Source organism: Schistocerca nitens, chromosome 8 (assembly GCF_023898315.1).
Source record: "Schistocerca nitens isolate TAMUIC-IGC-003100 chromosome 8, iqSchNite1.1, whole genome shotgun sequence".
Taxonomy (NCBI): Eukaryota; Metazoa; Arthropoda; class Insecta; order Orthoptera; family Acrididae; genus Schistocerca; species Schistocerca nitens.
The window spans coordinates 518,506,484-518,522,688 of NC_064621.1; the positions used below are offsets into that span (position 1 = coordinate 518,506,484).

The 16,205-nt window shown below is 43.9% G+C and overlaps 1 protein-coding gene across 1 annotated transcript in view; it reads left to right on the top strand.

Moving 5' to 3' along the window:
* LOC126199272 (uncharacterized) overlaps positions 1-16,205 on the top strand; it is a 252,436-nt gene that overhangs the window by 67,414 nt on the left and 168,817 nt on the right. The window contains exon 4 of the mRNA XM_049936080.1: positions 5,185-5,476. Within this exon, the coding sequence (XP_049792037.1) occupies positions 5,185-5,476 (292 nt within the window). The remainder of the gene's footprint in view (positions 1-5,184; positions 5,477-16,205) is intronic.

The following is a 16,205-nucleotide window of genomic DNA, read 5'->3' on the forward strand; positions in this document are numbered from 1 at the left end:
TACATTTTGCTCTCATTTCTGCGAAAGGTCTATGTGGCATCTCGAGTGCTGTCAATGTTCAACACATTTACTTGCGACGGTAATATATTCTTACCATGTGACTCATATTCTGTGATGAATAGTGAGAGCAGGTGACATGCCGCATAGACTTCCCACAGAAACGAAAACAAAAAATAAATTAGTGTGAACTACGAAGGAATTCAAGAGTAAAAACTTGTAAAAAAGCAACGGAAGGGGCATAACATGTAGTATCTGTGTAGAACAAATAGAAGATACGTACGTCTGGAGGTCCCTTCGTTTGACGTCGCGTCCGGCCATCCTGATTTAGGTTTTCCGTGATTTCCATAAATCGCTTCAGGCAAATGCTGGGATGGTTCCTCTGAAAGGGCACGGCCGACTTCCTGCTCCATCCTTCCGTAATCCAATGGGGCCAGTGAGCTCGCTGTTTGGTCCCTTCCCCCAAATCAACCAACCGTTAGACGTCGCTGTTTCAAACTGACATTACGGACCGGACGGAAAGTTCGTAATTTTGTGAGAAAAAAAAATTGGGATTGAGTGAGGTTTGAACCCAGATCTTCCCTGGTGTAGTCCGTGTTGGACCACACAACGACGACACAACAGCTGCTAACATTCCTCGATATTGCAAATATCAAGTTTGGACCGTTAACTGTTTCTAGTTTTCTTCATTTTTCCACAGTTCAAGACAACTTCTTTTGTCTTCACGCTTGATCTGAGTTCAGTTTTTCACAGACTATCCAATGGGCCAACTTACCACTAAATCTGAGGGGGCTGCGATGACGAGTTTGCCTTATCAGAAACAGTCGAGTATCTGCGGATGGGCCAAGACAAGTGATCGCTTATTTTGACCCCTCTACCTCTGAGCGAAGTTTCTAGGAAATAGGGTTATGGCACTTGACGTGTTCACTGCGTTGATATGACCCGTGTGAAGCCGCTAATTTTTTCTATATTTTATTGTCATTTTCACGCTTATTAAAAGTTGGGGTGGTGGTAAGTTATTTTTTTTTGGGGGGGGGGGGGGTTGAGAGTAACAAACTGTGACCCCCCCTTCCCCAAAGAACCCAACCCTGAAGGCCGAAATACTAAATTTTTCCAGAGCTGTTTCAGAGAGGAAGACTGCACTGTAGTTCCTTCTCTAGATTGTCGCACAGATGACAAAATGGTAGATATCGAAATAGACGACAGAGGGATGGAGAAATAATTAAAATCGCTCAAAAGAGGAAAGGCCACTGGACCTGATGGGATACCAGTTCGATTTTACACAGAGTACGCGAAGGAACTTGCCCCCCTTCTTGCAGAGGTGTACCGTCGGTCTCTGGAAGAGCGTAGCGTTCCAAAGGATTGGAAAAGGGCACAGGTCATCCCCGTTTTCAAGAAGGGACGTCGAACAGATGTGCAGATGTATAGATCTATATCTCTAACGTGGATCAGTTGTAGAATTTTGGAACACGTATTATGTTCGAGTATAATGACTTTTCTGGAGACTAGAAATCTACTCTGTAGGAATCAGCATGGGTTTCGAAAAAGACGATCGTGTGAAACCCAGCTCGCGCTATTCGTCCACGAGACTCAGAGGGCCATAGACACGGGTTCCCAGGTAGATGCCGTGTTTCTTCCGCAAGGCGTTCGATACAGTTGCCCACAGTCGTTTAATGAACAAAGTTAGAGCATATGGACTATCAGACCAATTGTGTATTTGGATTGAAGAGTTCCTTGATAACAGACCGCAGCATGTCATTCTCAATGGAGAGAAGTCTTCCGAAGTAAGAGTGATTTCAGGTGTGCCACAGGGGAGTGTCGTAGGACCGTTGCTATTCACAATATACATAAATGACCTTGTGGATGACATCGGAAGTTCACTGAGGCTTTTTGCGGATGATGGTGTGGTATATCGAGAGGTTGTAACAATGGAAAATTGTACCGAAATGCAGGAGGATCTGCAACGAATTGACGCATGGTGCTGGGAATGGCAATTGAATATCAATGTAGACAAGTGTAATGTGCTGCGAATACATAGAAAGAAAGATCCTTTATCATTTAGCTACAATATAGCAGGTCAGCAACTGGAAGCAACTAATTCCATAAATTATCTGGGAGTAGGCATTAGGAGTGATTTAAAATGGAATGATTACATAAAGTTGATCGTCGGTAAAGCAGATGCCAGACTGAGATTCATTGGAAGAATCCTAAGGAAATGCAGTCCGAAAACAAAGGGAGTGGGTTACAGTACACTTGTTCGCCCACTGCTTGAATACTGCTCAGCAGTGTGGGATCTGTACCAGATAGGGTTGATAGAAGAGATAGAGAAGATCCAACGGAAAGCAGCGCGCTTCGTTACAGGATCATTTAGTAATCGCGAAAGCGTTTCGGAGCTGATTGATAAACTCCAGTAGGAGACTGCAGGAGAGACGCTCGGTACGGTTGAAGTTTCGAGAACATACCTTCACCGAGGAGTCAAGCTTAATATTGCTCCCTCCTACGTATATCTCGCGAAGAGACCATGAGGATAAAATCAGAGAGATTAGAGCCCACGCAGAGGCATACCGACTATCTTTCTTTCCATCTGCAATAAGAGACTGGAATAGTACGTGACACTTGCTACTTACGGATGGTGTAATACATTATAAAATTCAAATTTGACGTGTGTCCCCACATACACATTCACATTCACTCTCATCTACTCCCACCCTAACACAAAATATAAATATCAACTTTTAAAGTATTATTTCCATTACGAAAGCAAAATTATTACAAGTTTAGAATCAAAATTCCTTAAAAATAACTTGCGCACACTGAGAGTGCCGCTATTGTTTTCCAATAACAAAGAAACTTAGACTGTCATGATTCCTATCTAAATTTACTTTACTAAGTGTCGGTTAAGTACTTTTTAATAGGTTTTTTATATTTCGAAAACTTATTATTCGCATGAAAATCTTACACACTGATCTTCTAAATTATAAAATTTCCTATACCAAATTTGAAAACAAAGAGATCATATTTATCATAGTTATTTAGTTTCTTAGGTGAGATGAATAAGTGATCTTAGTATGCTCCTCACAGAGCAGTTCTCACGGTCCGCACATCACGGCAGATGTCATTATGGCGCCAGCAGCCGACTACACAACGGCCGGGGCTGGAGCCTCCATTGCCAGCCTCCAATACAGCTTCACCTAACGGAATAAAACTTGCTACAAAACTCTGCAGCCGTGTAGATAGCTGCGACGTTACAGCAGTCCAACACCATGACCACACATTGGCGACACAACAGCTGCTAACATTCCTCGATATTGCACATATCAAGTGCGGACCGTTCACTGTTTCTAGTTTCCTTCTTTTTTCCACAGTTCAGTACAACTTCTTCTCTCTTCATGCTTGATCTGAGTTCAGTTTTTCACAGAGTATCCAATCTGCCAACTTACCACTAAATCTGAGGGGGCTGCGATGGGGAGTTCCCCTTATCAGGAACAGTCGAGTATCTGCGGATGGACCGAGACATGTGATCGCTTATTTTGACCCCTCTGCCTCTGAGCGAAGTTTCTAGGAAATCGGGTTATGGCACTTGACGTGTTCACTGCGTTGATGTTACCCGTGTGAAGCCGCTAATTTTTTGTATATTTCATTCTTATTTTTACGCTTGTTAAAAGTTGGGGTGGTGGTAAGTTATATTGGGGGGGGGGGGTTGAGGGTAACAAGCTGTGACCCCCCCCCCCTCCCCAAAGAACCCAACCCTAAAGGCCGAAATACTAAATGTCTTTTTCCAAAGCTGTTTCACAGAGGAAGACTGCTTTGTAGTTTTTTTTTGAAAATGAAACACTAATTTTGAATTGAAAAGTAGAAACTTTTTATTCAAAGTACTAACCATTGCTTTCTATACATTTTGGCTACCTTACTGGCAATTTGTGGACACCACGCCAATAGAAATGTTCGTCTTTTGAAGCAAACCAATCAGACACCCAATTTTCTACTTCTTCGTAGAAATCGAAGTGTTCCTCAGCCAAAGCGTGTCCCATTGATGAAAACAAATGGTAGTCGGAAGGGGCCAAGTCTGGTGAATACGGCGGGTGGGGTAGCAGCTCCCAGCCAAGTGTTTTGATTGTATCCTGAACCAGTTTTGCTTTGTGTGTAGGTGCGTTGTCGCGTAAAAAAATCCTTTGCCATGTCTTCTGGCCCATTCTGGTCTTTTTTCGATCCATGCGTAGTTCAAATTAATCATTTGTTGCCTGTAGCGAATAGTATTCACAGTTTCACCGGGTTTTAGAAGCTCATGACACACCACACCTTTCCGATCCCACCAAACACAGAGCATTGTCTTCTTGCCGAATCGATGTGGTTTTGCAGTCGATGTTGATGGTTGTCCCGGATTAAACCCATGATTTTTCCCGTTTAGGATTCTTAAAATAAATCCATTTTTCATCGCCAGTAACAATTCGATGCAAAATTGATTTTTTTTCATTTCTTTGAAGCAAAATTTGACAAATGGTTTTTCGGTTTTCCATCTGTCTTTCATTCAATTCATGTGGCACCCATTTTCCACACTTTTGGATCTTTCCCATACCTTTCAAACGGTCAGAAATTGTTTGTCGTGCAACATTTAGCATTGCTGCCATTTGCTTCTGACTCAAAGTATCATCTTCATCCAATATTGCTTGCAATTCGGCGTCTTCGAACTTTTTTGGTGGTCTGCCACGTTCTTCGTTTCTTATATCAAAATCATTATTTCTGAACCGTTGGAACCATCTTTTGCATGTTGCTTCTGATGTAGCATGATCACCATATGCCTCGACAAGCATTCGATGCGACTCTGCAGCACTTTTTTCAAATGAAACCAAAAAATTAACGCTTTCCGCAAATCATCAGTTTCGGGTACAAAATTCGACATTGTTAACACGATGAAAACATATGATGTTGTTTGTTCCATGACTTGATTTATACTAAATATCTTTAACAGATGTCATACAAACCAAACCAAAAAAAAAAATATTAAGGCTCGTTCAGAGCAAATGTTCCCGTTCGACACATTTGTATCTTAACGCTCATTTCGTACCGGTACACCTGGTATATTGGGGTGGGGGGGGGGGTGAGAGTAACAAGCTGTGACGCCCCTCCCGAAAGAGCCCAGCCCTGGAGGCGCCCCGGTTGTGAGAGGAGCTGGTGGTGCTGTTGCAGGGTGTGGTGCCTGCCCGGGCAGAACACGACGCGCGCGCAGTGCGAGTCTGCGGGCTGCTGCTGGGACGGCGGCTCGTGCTTCCACCCGCTGCCGGCAGAGCACGGCTACCGCGCGTCGGCGTGGCGCGACCCGCAGGCTGCGCTGGACGCCGCGCTCTCTGCCGCGGGTCTGCCGCTCACGGCCCGGCGCCACCGGTCGCCCTTCGGCTCCGCCTCGCGGCCGCTGCGCCTCTTCGTGCGCCCCAGAGACGCCGACTCGCTCGCCGTCCTGCTCTCCGGAGACGCCGTCGACGTGAGTACCGTCGTTTCTGTCTCCTGCTGTTGCTTGTTGTGCATTCAGACCGACGCTGGTTCGAAGCGTCTCTCCGCGATAACCTACCCCGTGGTTGTCTCTTCATCCTTCCTTAACTATTGCGCTCTACAGTGATTAAACAAAACATTATATCAAGTTACCTTCCATTAGGAATATGGGTGCACTCAACGACTGTGATAAGACCTCCAAATGATAGAGCACAGCAAGCACTCGTCCTTTTCTTTCAGGTTTTATTATGCAAATCAAGATTTTGGCGCCCAAACAACAGGTCACGGACGTACTAGGACATTGTAATGTTATCTGAGCCTCACTGCCCGTTTCTTAACTACTTTATGCCTAATTTTATTCTGAGAAGCTCAGTAATGTATGTAAATACCAAGTGAAGCGCAGCTGGACAGCAAGAAACTCTTTAGCTCGCAATCCCCGCAACGACAGTAGTTGTGAATTTTTGAGTCTTTCTTTCTTTCGCGCGGGATTAGCCGAGCGGTCTCGGGCGCTGCAGTCATGGACTGTGCGGCTGGTCCCGGCAGAGGTTCGAGTCCTCCCTGGGTATGGGTGGGTATTTGTCCTTAGGATAATTTAGATTAAGTAGTGTGTAACCTTAGCGACTGACGACCTTAGCAGTTAAGTCCCATAAGATTTCACACGCATTTGAACATTTCTTTCTTTCTTTCACTTGCGCCTTTGTCCTGCAATGGTCTCAGGGTCGGCGTGTTTACAACGGAATGGGCAAGGTTCATTGAAATGGGTGGCTGGATGCCCTTCCTGCCGCCACCCCAGGAATCAGTGTACCCCAGCTATCTGCCTCTAGTGTAAACCGTGAAAGAGTGCAGAAGTGCTACAAATATCTGCGTGTCGTGTAACTGAGGCGGGGTGTGGGGACCAGCCCGGTATTCACCTAGCGGGATGTGGAAAACCGCCTAAAAACCACATCCAGGCTGGCCGACACACGTCATTGATCCGCTGGGCGGATTCGATCCGGAGCCGGCGCGCCTGCCCCAGTCCAGGAAGCAGCGCATTAGCGCTCCAAGCTAACCTGGCGGGTCAGTTGTGAATCTTTGAGTATGCATTTAAATTAAAAAGAAGAGGACTGTTAATATGTATCTTGTGGAAAGAGGGCTTGTTGCTAGGCCGTCGTTCTTAACGAATTGTTACATTTAATGAAAATTGCTATTTTAGTGATAAAACCGAGTAAAGTATGTGTAAGAGTTGCGAAACATTTATGTATATAAAATTTTCTGCAAGTGAAGAATAGAAATTGTAGTGGACTGACAAGGCAGCCAGTCCACAGTGACGGGTAGCCGAAAGGGCACACGTACACACACGCCGACTGGCGCGAAGTCTGGAACAGGATTCGTAATGAATGTGATAAAGAAAAGAACGTAGCTACTAGAACACTTAACTTTTATATCGTCCTTTGGTATACAGCATTCTTGATGATACAAGTGAGACTATCTTGAGATACATGCAATGTTACAAATGGCGCCTTGCTAGGTCGTAGCCATTAACTTAGCTGAAGGCTATTCTAACTGTCTCTCGGCAAATGAGAGAAAGGCTTCGTCAGTGTAGTCGCTAGCAACGTCGTCGTACAACTGGGGCGAGTGCTAGTCCGTCTCTCGAGACCTGCCGTGTGGTGGCGCTCGGTCTGCGATCACTGCCAGTGGCGACACGCGAGTCCGACATGTACTAATGGACCGCGGCCGATTTAAAGCTACCACCTAGCAAGTGTGGTGTCTGGCGGTGACACCACAGAAATATCTTCTTTTTGGAAAAGGAGGTGAACTTCATTGCCATCGCCGGCTATCAATCGACAGAACTCTAACTGTATAAAGTTCACTAAAATACAGGAAAGCAAAGACGTAACAACCTCTCATAATTTCTTAATTACAGTAATTGGTTATCTTCTTGTATAAAAGTATGATGCTGAACTCCACTGACCAATTTTGGTGTAGCAGCACTTGTAGTTTGAAGGAAGTTTGTGTGCCAAGCAAACTCCTTTCTTACGAAAAGCAGATTGCTGTTTGATCTTATTTACTTACCACGGTGGTCCCTTAGGTACGAAAAGCTGCGAAAACTTGGGCTCAAAGCTATCCGCTCTTAAAGAGCAATAACTTCCTCCAAATTATAATACGTCACCAACTGGTGCAGAAGCTGTTCATTTAGGAGGCAGCAACCAGGTACCAGTTACGACTGAAAGTAAAGTCTCAATCAAAAATCAATCTCTCTCTTTCTCTCTCTCTCTCTCTCTCTCTCTCTCTCTCTCTCTCTCTCCAAACACACATATAAATGGTTCAAATGGCTCTGAGGACTATGGGACTTAACATCTATGGTCATCAGTCCCCTAGAACTTAGAACTACTTAAACCTAACTAACCTAAGGACATCACACAACACCCAGTCATCACGAGGAAGAGAAAATCCCTGTCCCCGCCGGGGATCGAACCCGGGAACCCGGGCGCGGGAAGCGAGAACACTACCGCACGACCACGAGCTGCGGACCACATATATAAATATTCATATTATTATGATAAAAGTCATTTTACATTGGCGCCCGAACAGCATGACAACATGCGTCGATACCATGAAATAGTTCAATTGATAATGGTTAGGCACTAGCCGAAACCTAGATTTGCCTAATAAAACCTGAAAGAAAAGGACGACTGATTGCTGTGCTCTATCATCTCAAAGTCAAAACATTACAGTCGTGTTGGTCCACCATTCGAACGCAACCTGGAATGCAGTTCACCCTTAGGACTAAAAATAGTGAATTCATGTAAGCCCTCAGGTAAAGGTTGGCAAGAACAGGAGGAAGGAATACAGTAGAAGACGAGTGGGTAGCTTTAGAAGATGAAATAGTGTGGGAAGCAGACAAGGCCTACTAGAAATTCTTGGATAACACTGGAGATGTTCAGTTTAATTGACGAAAGGAGAAATATAAAAATGCAGCAAACGAAACAGGCGAAAGGGAATTGGTTTATTATTTGTTCCATTTTTTGATGGCAGTCTTTTATCTTCGTTGATTTTCCCTATTCCTTGTCTAAAAAGTGAGATTGACAGGAAATGCAAAATGTCTAAACAAGGGTGGCTACAGGACAAATACACTACTGGCCACTAAAATTGCTACACCAAGAAGAAATGCACATGATAAACGAGTATTCATTGGACAAATATATTATACTAGAACTGACATGTGATTACATTTTTCAAGCGATTTGGGTGCATAGATCTTGAGATATCAGTACCCAGAACAACCACCTCTGGCCGTAATAACGGCCTTGGTACGCCTGGGCATTGAGTCAAACAGAGCTTGGATGGCGTGTACAGGTACAGCTGCCCATGCACCTTCAACACGATACCACAGTTCATCAAGAATAGTGACTGGCGTATTGTGACGCTCCAGTTGCTCGGTCACCGTTGACCAGAAGTTTTCAGTTGGTGAGAGATCTGGAGAATGTGCTGGCCACGGCAGCAGTCGAACATTTTCTGTATCCAGAAAGTCCCGTACAGGACCTGCAACATGCGGTCGTGCATTATCCTACTGAAATGTAGGGTTTCGCAGGGATCGAATGAAGGGTCGTAACACATCTTAAATGTAACGTCCACTGTTCAATGTACCGTCAATGCGAACAAGAGGTGACCGTGACGTGTAACCAATGGCACCCCATACCATCACGCTGGGTAACGAATACACGCTTCCAATGTGCGTTCACCGCGATGTCGCCAAACACGGATGCGACCATCATGATGCTGTAAACAGAACGTGGATTCATCCGAAAAAATGACGTTTTGCCATTCGTGCACCCAGATTCGTCGTTGACTACATCACCGCAGGCGCTCCTGTCTGTGATGCAGCGTCAAGGGTAATCGCAGCCGTGGTCTCCGAGCTGATAGTCCATGCTACTGCAAACGTCGTCGAACTGTTCGTGCATATGGTTGTTGTCTTGCAAACGCCGCCATCTGTTGACTCAGGGATCGAGACGTGGTTGCACGATCCGTTACAGCCATACGGATAAGATGCCTGTCATCTCGACTGCTAGTGATACGAGGCCGTTGCGATCCAGCACGGCGTTCCGTATTACCCTCCTGAACCCATCGATTCCATATTCTGCTGACAGTCATTGGATCTCGACCAACGCGAGCAGCAATGTGGCGATACGATAAACCGCGATCGCGATAGGCTACAATCCGACCTTTATCAAAGTCGGAAACGTGATGGTACACATTTCTCCTCCTTACACGAGGCATCACAACAACGTTTAGCCGGCCGCGGTGGCCGTGCGGTTCTAGGCGCTTCAGTCCGGAACCGCGGAACTGCTACGGTCGCAGGTTCGAATCCTGCCTCGGGCATGGATGTGTGTGATGTCCTTAGGTTAGTTAGGTTTAAGTAGTTCTATGTTCTAGGGGACTGATGATCTAAGATGTTAAGTCCCATAGTGCTCAGAGCCATTTGAACCATTTGAACAACAACGTTTCAACAGGCAACGCCGGTCAGCTGCTGTTTGTGTATGAGAAATCGGTTGGAAACTTTCCTCATGTCAGCACGTTGTGTGAATGCTCTGAGAAGATAATCATTTGCATATCACAGCATCTTCTTCGTGTCGGTTAAATTTCGCGTCTGTAGCACGTCATCTTCGTGGTGTAGCAATTTTAATGGTCAGAAGTGTAGATTTCGGCGCCCAAACAACAGGGGACTAACGTACTAGGACATTGTAATGTTATGTGAGCCTCACTGCCCTTTTCTTAACTACTTTTTGCCTAATTTTATTCTGAGAAGCCCAGTAATGTTTGTAAATAGCAAGTGAAGCGCAGCTGGACAGCAAGTAACTCTTTAGCGCTCTATCCCCGCAACGATGGTAGTTGTGAATCTTTGAGTATGGACTTAAAAAAAACCAATTGATTTACTAAAAAAAGAGGACTGTTAATCTGTATCTTGTGGAAAGAGAGAGTGTTGCTAGGCCGTCGTTCAGAACGTATTGTCACATTTAATGAAAATTGCTATTTCAGTGATAAGACCGAGTAAAGTATGTGTAAGAGTTGCCAAACATTTATGTATACAGATTGTCTGGAAGTGAAGAATAGAAATATCTTGTTTTTGGAAAAAGAGGTGAACTTCATTGTCGTCGCCGGCTATCACTAGACAGAATTGTAAGTGTACAAAGTTCACTAAAATGCAGGAACTGAAATGCATCCTCTATAGTTTTCATTCAATACGTAATAACCCCTCATAATTTATTAATTACAGTAATTGGATTATGTTCTTGTATAATAGCATGATTCTGAACTCCACTGACCAATTTTGATGTAGCGGGACATGTAGTATGAAGGACGTTGTGTGCCAAGCAGTCTCCTTTCTCACGAAAAGCCGATTGCTGCTTGATCTTACTTACTTACCACAGTGGTCCCTTGGGTATGAAGAGCTACGAAAACTTGGGCTCAAAGCTATCCGCAATACGGCCATGTACAGAGTCGTACTTTAAATCTTAAAGAGCAATAACTTCCTCCAAATTATGATACGTAATTAATTTGTATAATAGTATGGTGCTGAACTCCACTGACCAATTTTGATGTAGCAGGACTTGTAGTTTGAAGGAAGTTTGTGTGCCAAGCAATCTCCTTTCTCACGAAATGCAGATTGCTGTTTGATCTTATTTACTTACCACAGTGGTCCCTTAGGTATGAAAAGCTACGAAAACTTGGGCTCAAAGCTATCCGCAATACGGCCAAGTACAGAGTCGTACTTTAAATCTTAAAGAGCAATAACTTCCTCCAAATTATAATACGTCACCAACTGGTGCAGAAGCTGATCATTTAAGGAGGCAGCAACAAAAATTCAGGTACCAGTTACGACTGAAAGTAAAGTCTCAGTCAAAAATGAAACTCTCTCTCTCCAAACACATATATAAATATTCATATTATTATGATAAAAGTCATTTTATATTGGCGCCCGAACAGAATGACAACATGCGTCGATACCATGAAATAGTTGCACTGATAATGGCTAGGCACTAGCCGAAATCTAGATTTGCCTAATAAAACCTGAAAGAAAAGGACGACTGACTGCTGTGCTCTATCATCTGAAAGTCAAAACATTACAATCGTGTTGGTCCACCTTTCGAACGCAAACTGGAATGAAGTTCACCATAAGCACTAAAAATAGTGAATTCATGTAAGCCCTCAGGCAAAGATTGACAAGAAGAGGAGGAAGAAATATAGTAGAAGACGAGTGGGTAGCTTTAGAAGATGAAATAGTGTAGGCAGGAGTGGATCAAGTAGGTAAAACGACAAGGCCTACTAGAAATTCTTGGATAACACTGGAGATGTTGAATTTAATTGATGAAAGGAGAAATATAAAAATGCAGCAAACGAAACAGGCGAAAGGGAATATAAACGTCTAAAAAGTGAGATTGACAGGAAATGCTAAATGTCTAAACAAGGGTGGCTAGAGGACAAATATAAGGACTTAGAAGCATATTTCGCTGGGGAAAAGATAGATCCGGCCTACAGGAAAATTAAAGAGGCCTTTGGAGGAAATAGAAGCGGCTGTATGAATATCAAGAGCTCAGATGTAAAAGCAATCCTAAGCAAAGAAGGGAAAGTTGAAAAGTGGAAGGAATATATAGAGGCTAAATACAAGAAGATGAACTTGAGGACAATATTATGGAAACGGAAGAGGAGGCATATGAAGAAGAAATGGGAGATATGACACTACGAGAAGATTTTGACAGAACACTGAAAGACCTAAGTCAAATTCACCAGATGTGAAGCCGTTGGAATACGACTAGGGCGCTATCGGGCCCCAGAATTGCGCCCGCAAACCTGCGGTCCGTAATTTAAGGAAATTGTGTGACCTATGAATAGGCACGTGGCGCCATACCCCTCTGGAAACACCCAACATCTGTCGAATGCTAATCGCACGATTAAATAAGAATAGCATTGCAGCCTACTACGGACCATGTTTACGTTTATTAAATATCTGCAGGCTATGGATCCCCACAAATACAAAATTTTTTATCGTGAGCGTTTCTCAGTACGTATAGTTGTTTATACAAGTAAGGTTGATTTTAATTAGTTCGATTTTAATTTACTTTTCTAGTATTTTACTATCACTCTTTTTCTGTTTTGTTTCCAACTGTAATACTTATTCTACTGTTTCAAATTTCAGCGTAAGGGTATGCTTGTTAATGAACAGATTAGGCCAGCATTTTAAATTTTTAAATTAAGTATATGAAATATTGAAAAACAAATTTTTGTTACCGCTGGAAGCCGTCAGACAGGATACCTGCAACTCAGACTGTGGCCCGTGTTAGTCGTTTAGTAGTATACAGTATATAGTAATAAATAGGCACAACAACTTCCAAGTCCCGGCTGCAAGTTATCTGTCAAACGGCTTCCAGGGGCAACATTTTCATTTTCAATATTTATTATAATTATTGACCGAATTAAAAAAATTTGAAAGATATCACAAACAACTTAAAACAATAAGTGTAACAGTGTAGTTAGAGTCTGTGTATATGTCTTGATGCAGCGTAAATCAAGGCGGGCAAATTACCCAGAACATATCCATACAGTATTTCAGAATGAGAGATTTAGACTTTAGCTGAATAACTGCTTCTTCTCTAACACACACTACGGAGACTTAGGACTTTTGCATAAAGAAATTAAAGGTTACAGGCTTAACTTGCTAGAAGAATTAGAGATTTTTAAATATTTTACCCACAAAGATGGATCAGATTCGAATGAACAGGTGCAACTCAAAAATAGAAATTTCCTAGGTAGTTTCAGACCCCCAGTTTTGTTAAAGTAACACAGAAATGGCTTGATCTTTCATATGACTATAGGATATGTCATTTTTCTCGACTTTTAATTCTAGTGGTTACTTGTGTTTCTTCTTTGTTATGATGTAACTACACTCCTGGAAATGGAAAAAAAGAACACATTGACACCGGTGTGTCAGACCCACCATACTTGCTCCGGACACTGCGAGAGGGCTGTACAAGCAATGATCACACGCACGGCACAGCGGACACACCAGGAACCGTGGTGTTGGCCGTCGAATGGCGCTAGCTGCGCAGCATTTGTGCACCGCCCCCGTCAGTGTCAGCCAGTTTGCCGTGGCATACGGAGCTCCATCGCAGTCTTCAACACTGGTAGCATGCCGCGACAGCGTGGACGTGAACCGTATGTGCAGTTGACGGACTTTGAGCGAGGGCGTATAGTGGGCATGCGGGAGGCCGGGTGGACGTACCGCCGAATTGCTCAACACGTGGGGCGTGAGGTCTCCACAGTACATCGATGTTGTCGCCAGTGGTCGGCGGAAGGTGCACGTGCCCGTCGACCTGGGACCGGACCGCAGCGACGCACGGATGCACGCCAAGACCGTAGGATCCTACGCAGTGCCGTAGGGGACCGCACCGCCACTTCCCAGCAAATTAGGGACACTGTTGCTCCTGGGGTATCGGCGAGGACCATTCGCAACCGTCTCCATGAAGCTGGGCTACGGTCCCGCACACCGTTAGGCCGTCTTCCGCTCACGCCCCAACATCGTGCAGCCCGCCTCCAGTGGTGTCGCGACAGGCGTGAATGGAGGGACGAATGGAGACGTGTCGTCTTCAGCGATGAGAGTCGCTTCTGCCTTGGTGCCAATGATGGTCGTATGCGTGTTTGGCGCCGTGCAGGTGAGCGCCACAATCAGGACTGCATACGACCGAGGCACACAGGGCCAACACCCGGCATCATGGTGTGGGGAGCGATCTCCTACACTGGCCGTACACCACTGGTGATCGTCGAGGGGACACTGAATAGTGCACGGTACATCCAAACCGTCATCGAACCCATCGTTCTACCATTCCTAGACCGGCAAGGGAACTTGCTGTTCCAACAGGACAATGCACGTCCGCATGTATCCCGTGCCACCCAACGTGCTCTAGAAGGTGTAAGTCAACTACCCTGGCCAGCAAGATCTCCGGATCTGTCCCCCATTGAGCATGTTTGGGACTGGATGAAGCGTCGTCTCACGCGGTCTGCACGTCCAGCACGAACGCTGGTCCAACTGAGGCGGCAGGTGGAAATGGCATGGCAAGCCGTTCCACAGGACTACATCCAGCATCTCTACGATCGTCTCCATGGGAGAATAGCAGCCTGCATTGCTGCGAAAGGTGGATATACACTGTACTAGTGCCGACATTGTGCATGCTCTGTTGGCTGTGTCTATGTGCCTGTGGTTCTGTCAGTGTGATCATGTGATGTATCTGACCCCAGGAATGTGTCAATAAAGTTTCCCCTTCCTGGGACAATGAATTCACGGTGTTCTTATTTCAATTTCCAGGAGTGTATATTTCTAGAGGTATATTTCTAGACGTTTAATGTTCATAAGTTTTTAGATACGTTGTATTTCGGAGTTATACACGTTTTACGTTCTTCCCCCTTCCACCACCACCATCTCTCTCCATCCCTCCTTTCCTTCCCTCCCTCTACTCCGTTCCTATTCCCTTTTCCCCTCTCCCCCTTCTTCTACTCTGGTTCTTTTTGCTAATGTTTCTATTTGCACTATTCACAGTTTTACGTAACTTGTTTTTACCACAATGACCTTTTTTAGATGATAACTTGTTATTTGTTTCCATTTTATCAATTTTAGACATGTGCACAGTTAGATATGGTCTGTTTTTTAATGTCACAATTTTATTTTAACGTTTTAAGCAAGTTTAGCGTGATGAAGTTTCATTCACTATCGCGCGTACGCTGCTTGCGCATACTAGTAGTGCCAGAAGTATTCCTTAGTCCAAGTATTGCATACCTCACGCTGGGTGCACTAGCTGTATATTGATGACGAAATGCCAAATGACAACAGCCATGTTGCGCATGTGTTAATTATTATAGAGATGAAAAATTATGTTTGACTGGCGCTTTTAGGTTGTATTTTACTGTACCTCAGCCACAGCGTGTAATCCATTAAGTTCGAATAATTTTGTTATATTCGTAAAGAGATATTAATGTTCCTTTGTATATACAAACATATCTTAACATGTTTTCACTGTTAAGTTATTTAGGTTGTCAATATTTTCTTCTGCAGAAGACGTTTTATAAAAGCTGAAACCATGGTAAAGGGGTTTTAATAAACCTTTCATTTATCAACAGATTGCCTGTTTATTATTTCTACAAGAAGACTAGGGGTATAATTCTGATATATTGTACCAGCTCAAACACCTGTTGACTAAAATTTTTCAACAATCGGCAGGAATCTTATTTCCACCCACTTTAACTCAGTCTATAGGGAATGTCAGCTATCTTTATTGCATCAGAATATTCGAGGATCAAAAAGTAAAATTAATGAATCAATTATCTGCATTAATAAATTTGAGTCATCAAATCCCATTGACATAATATGCGTCTCTAAACATCGTGTGGCCACTGGCTTAGTTGTGTAAGTGTTACAGGATTTGGGTTAGCATTCGACTTAATTCCTACCATAAAGTTCCCAATCGCTTACGAACAGCCATTGTTAATATCTTTGTAGAAAGGTCTAATGAACATAATTATATTACAAAACCAATAGTCAGTGGCCGCTCAGACAATGACACACGGTCCTCACACGGTCCGTTTGTTAAATGTTAATACTAAGCAGGATATTAAATCTATTAAATCTGAATTAAAGAGGGTAGTTAGTAAGTCAAAAATTGATTATTTTGGGACATCCCCTCAAAGACATGAAC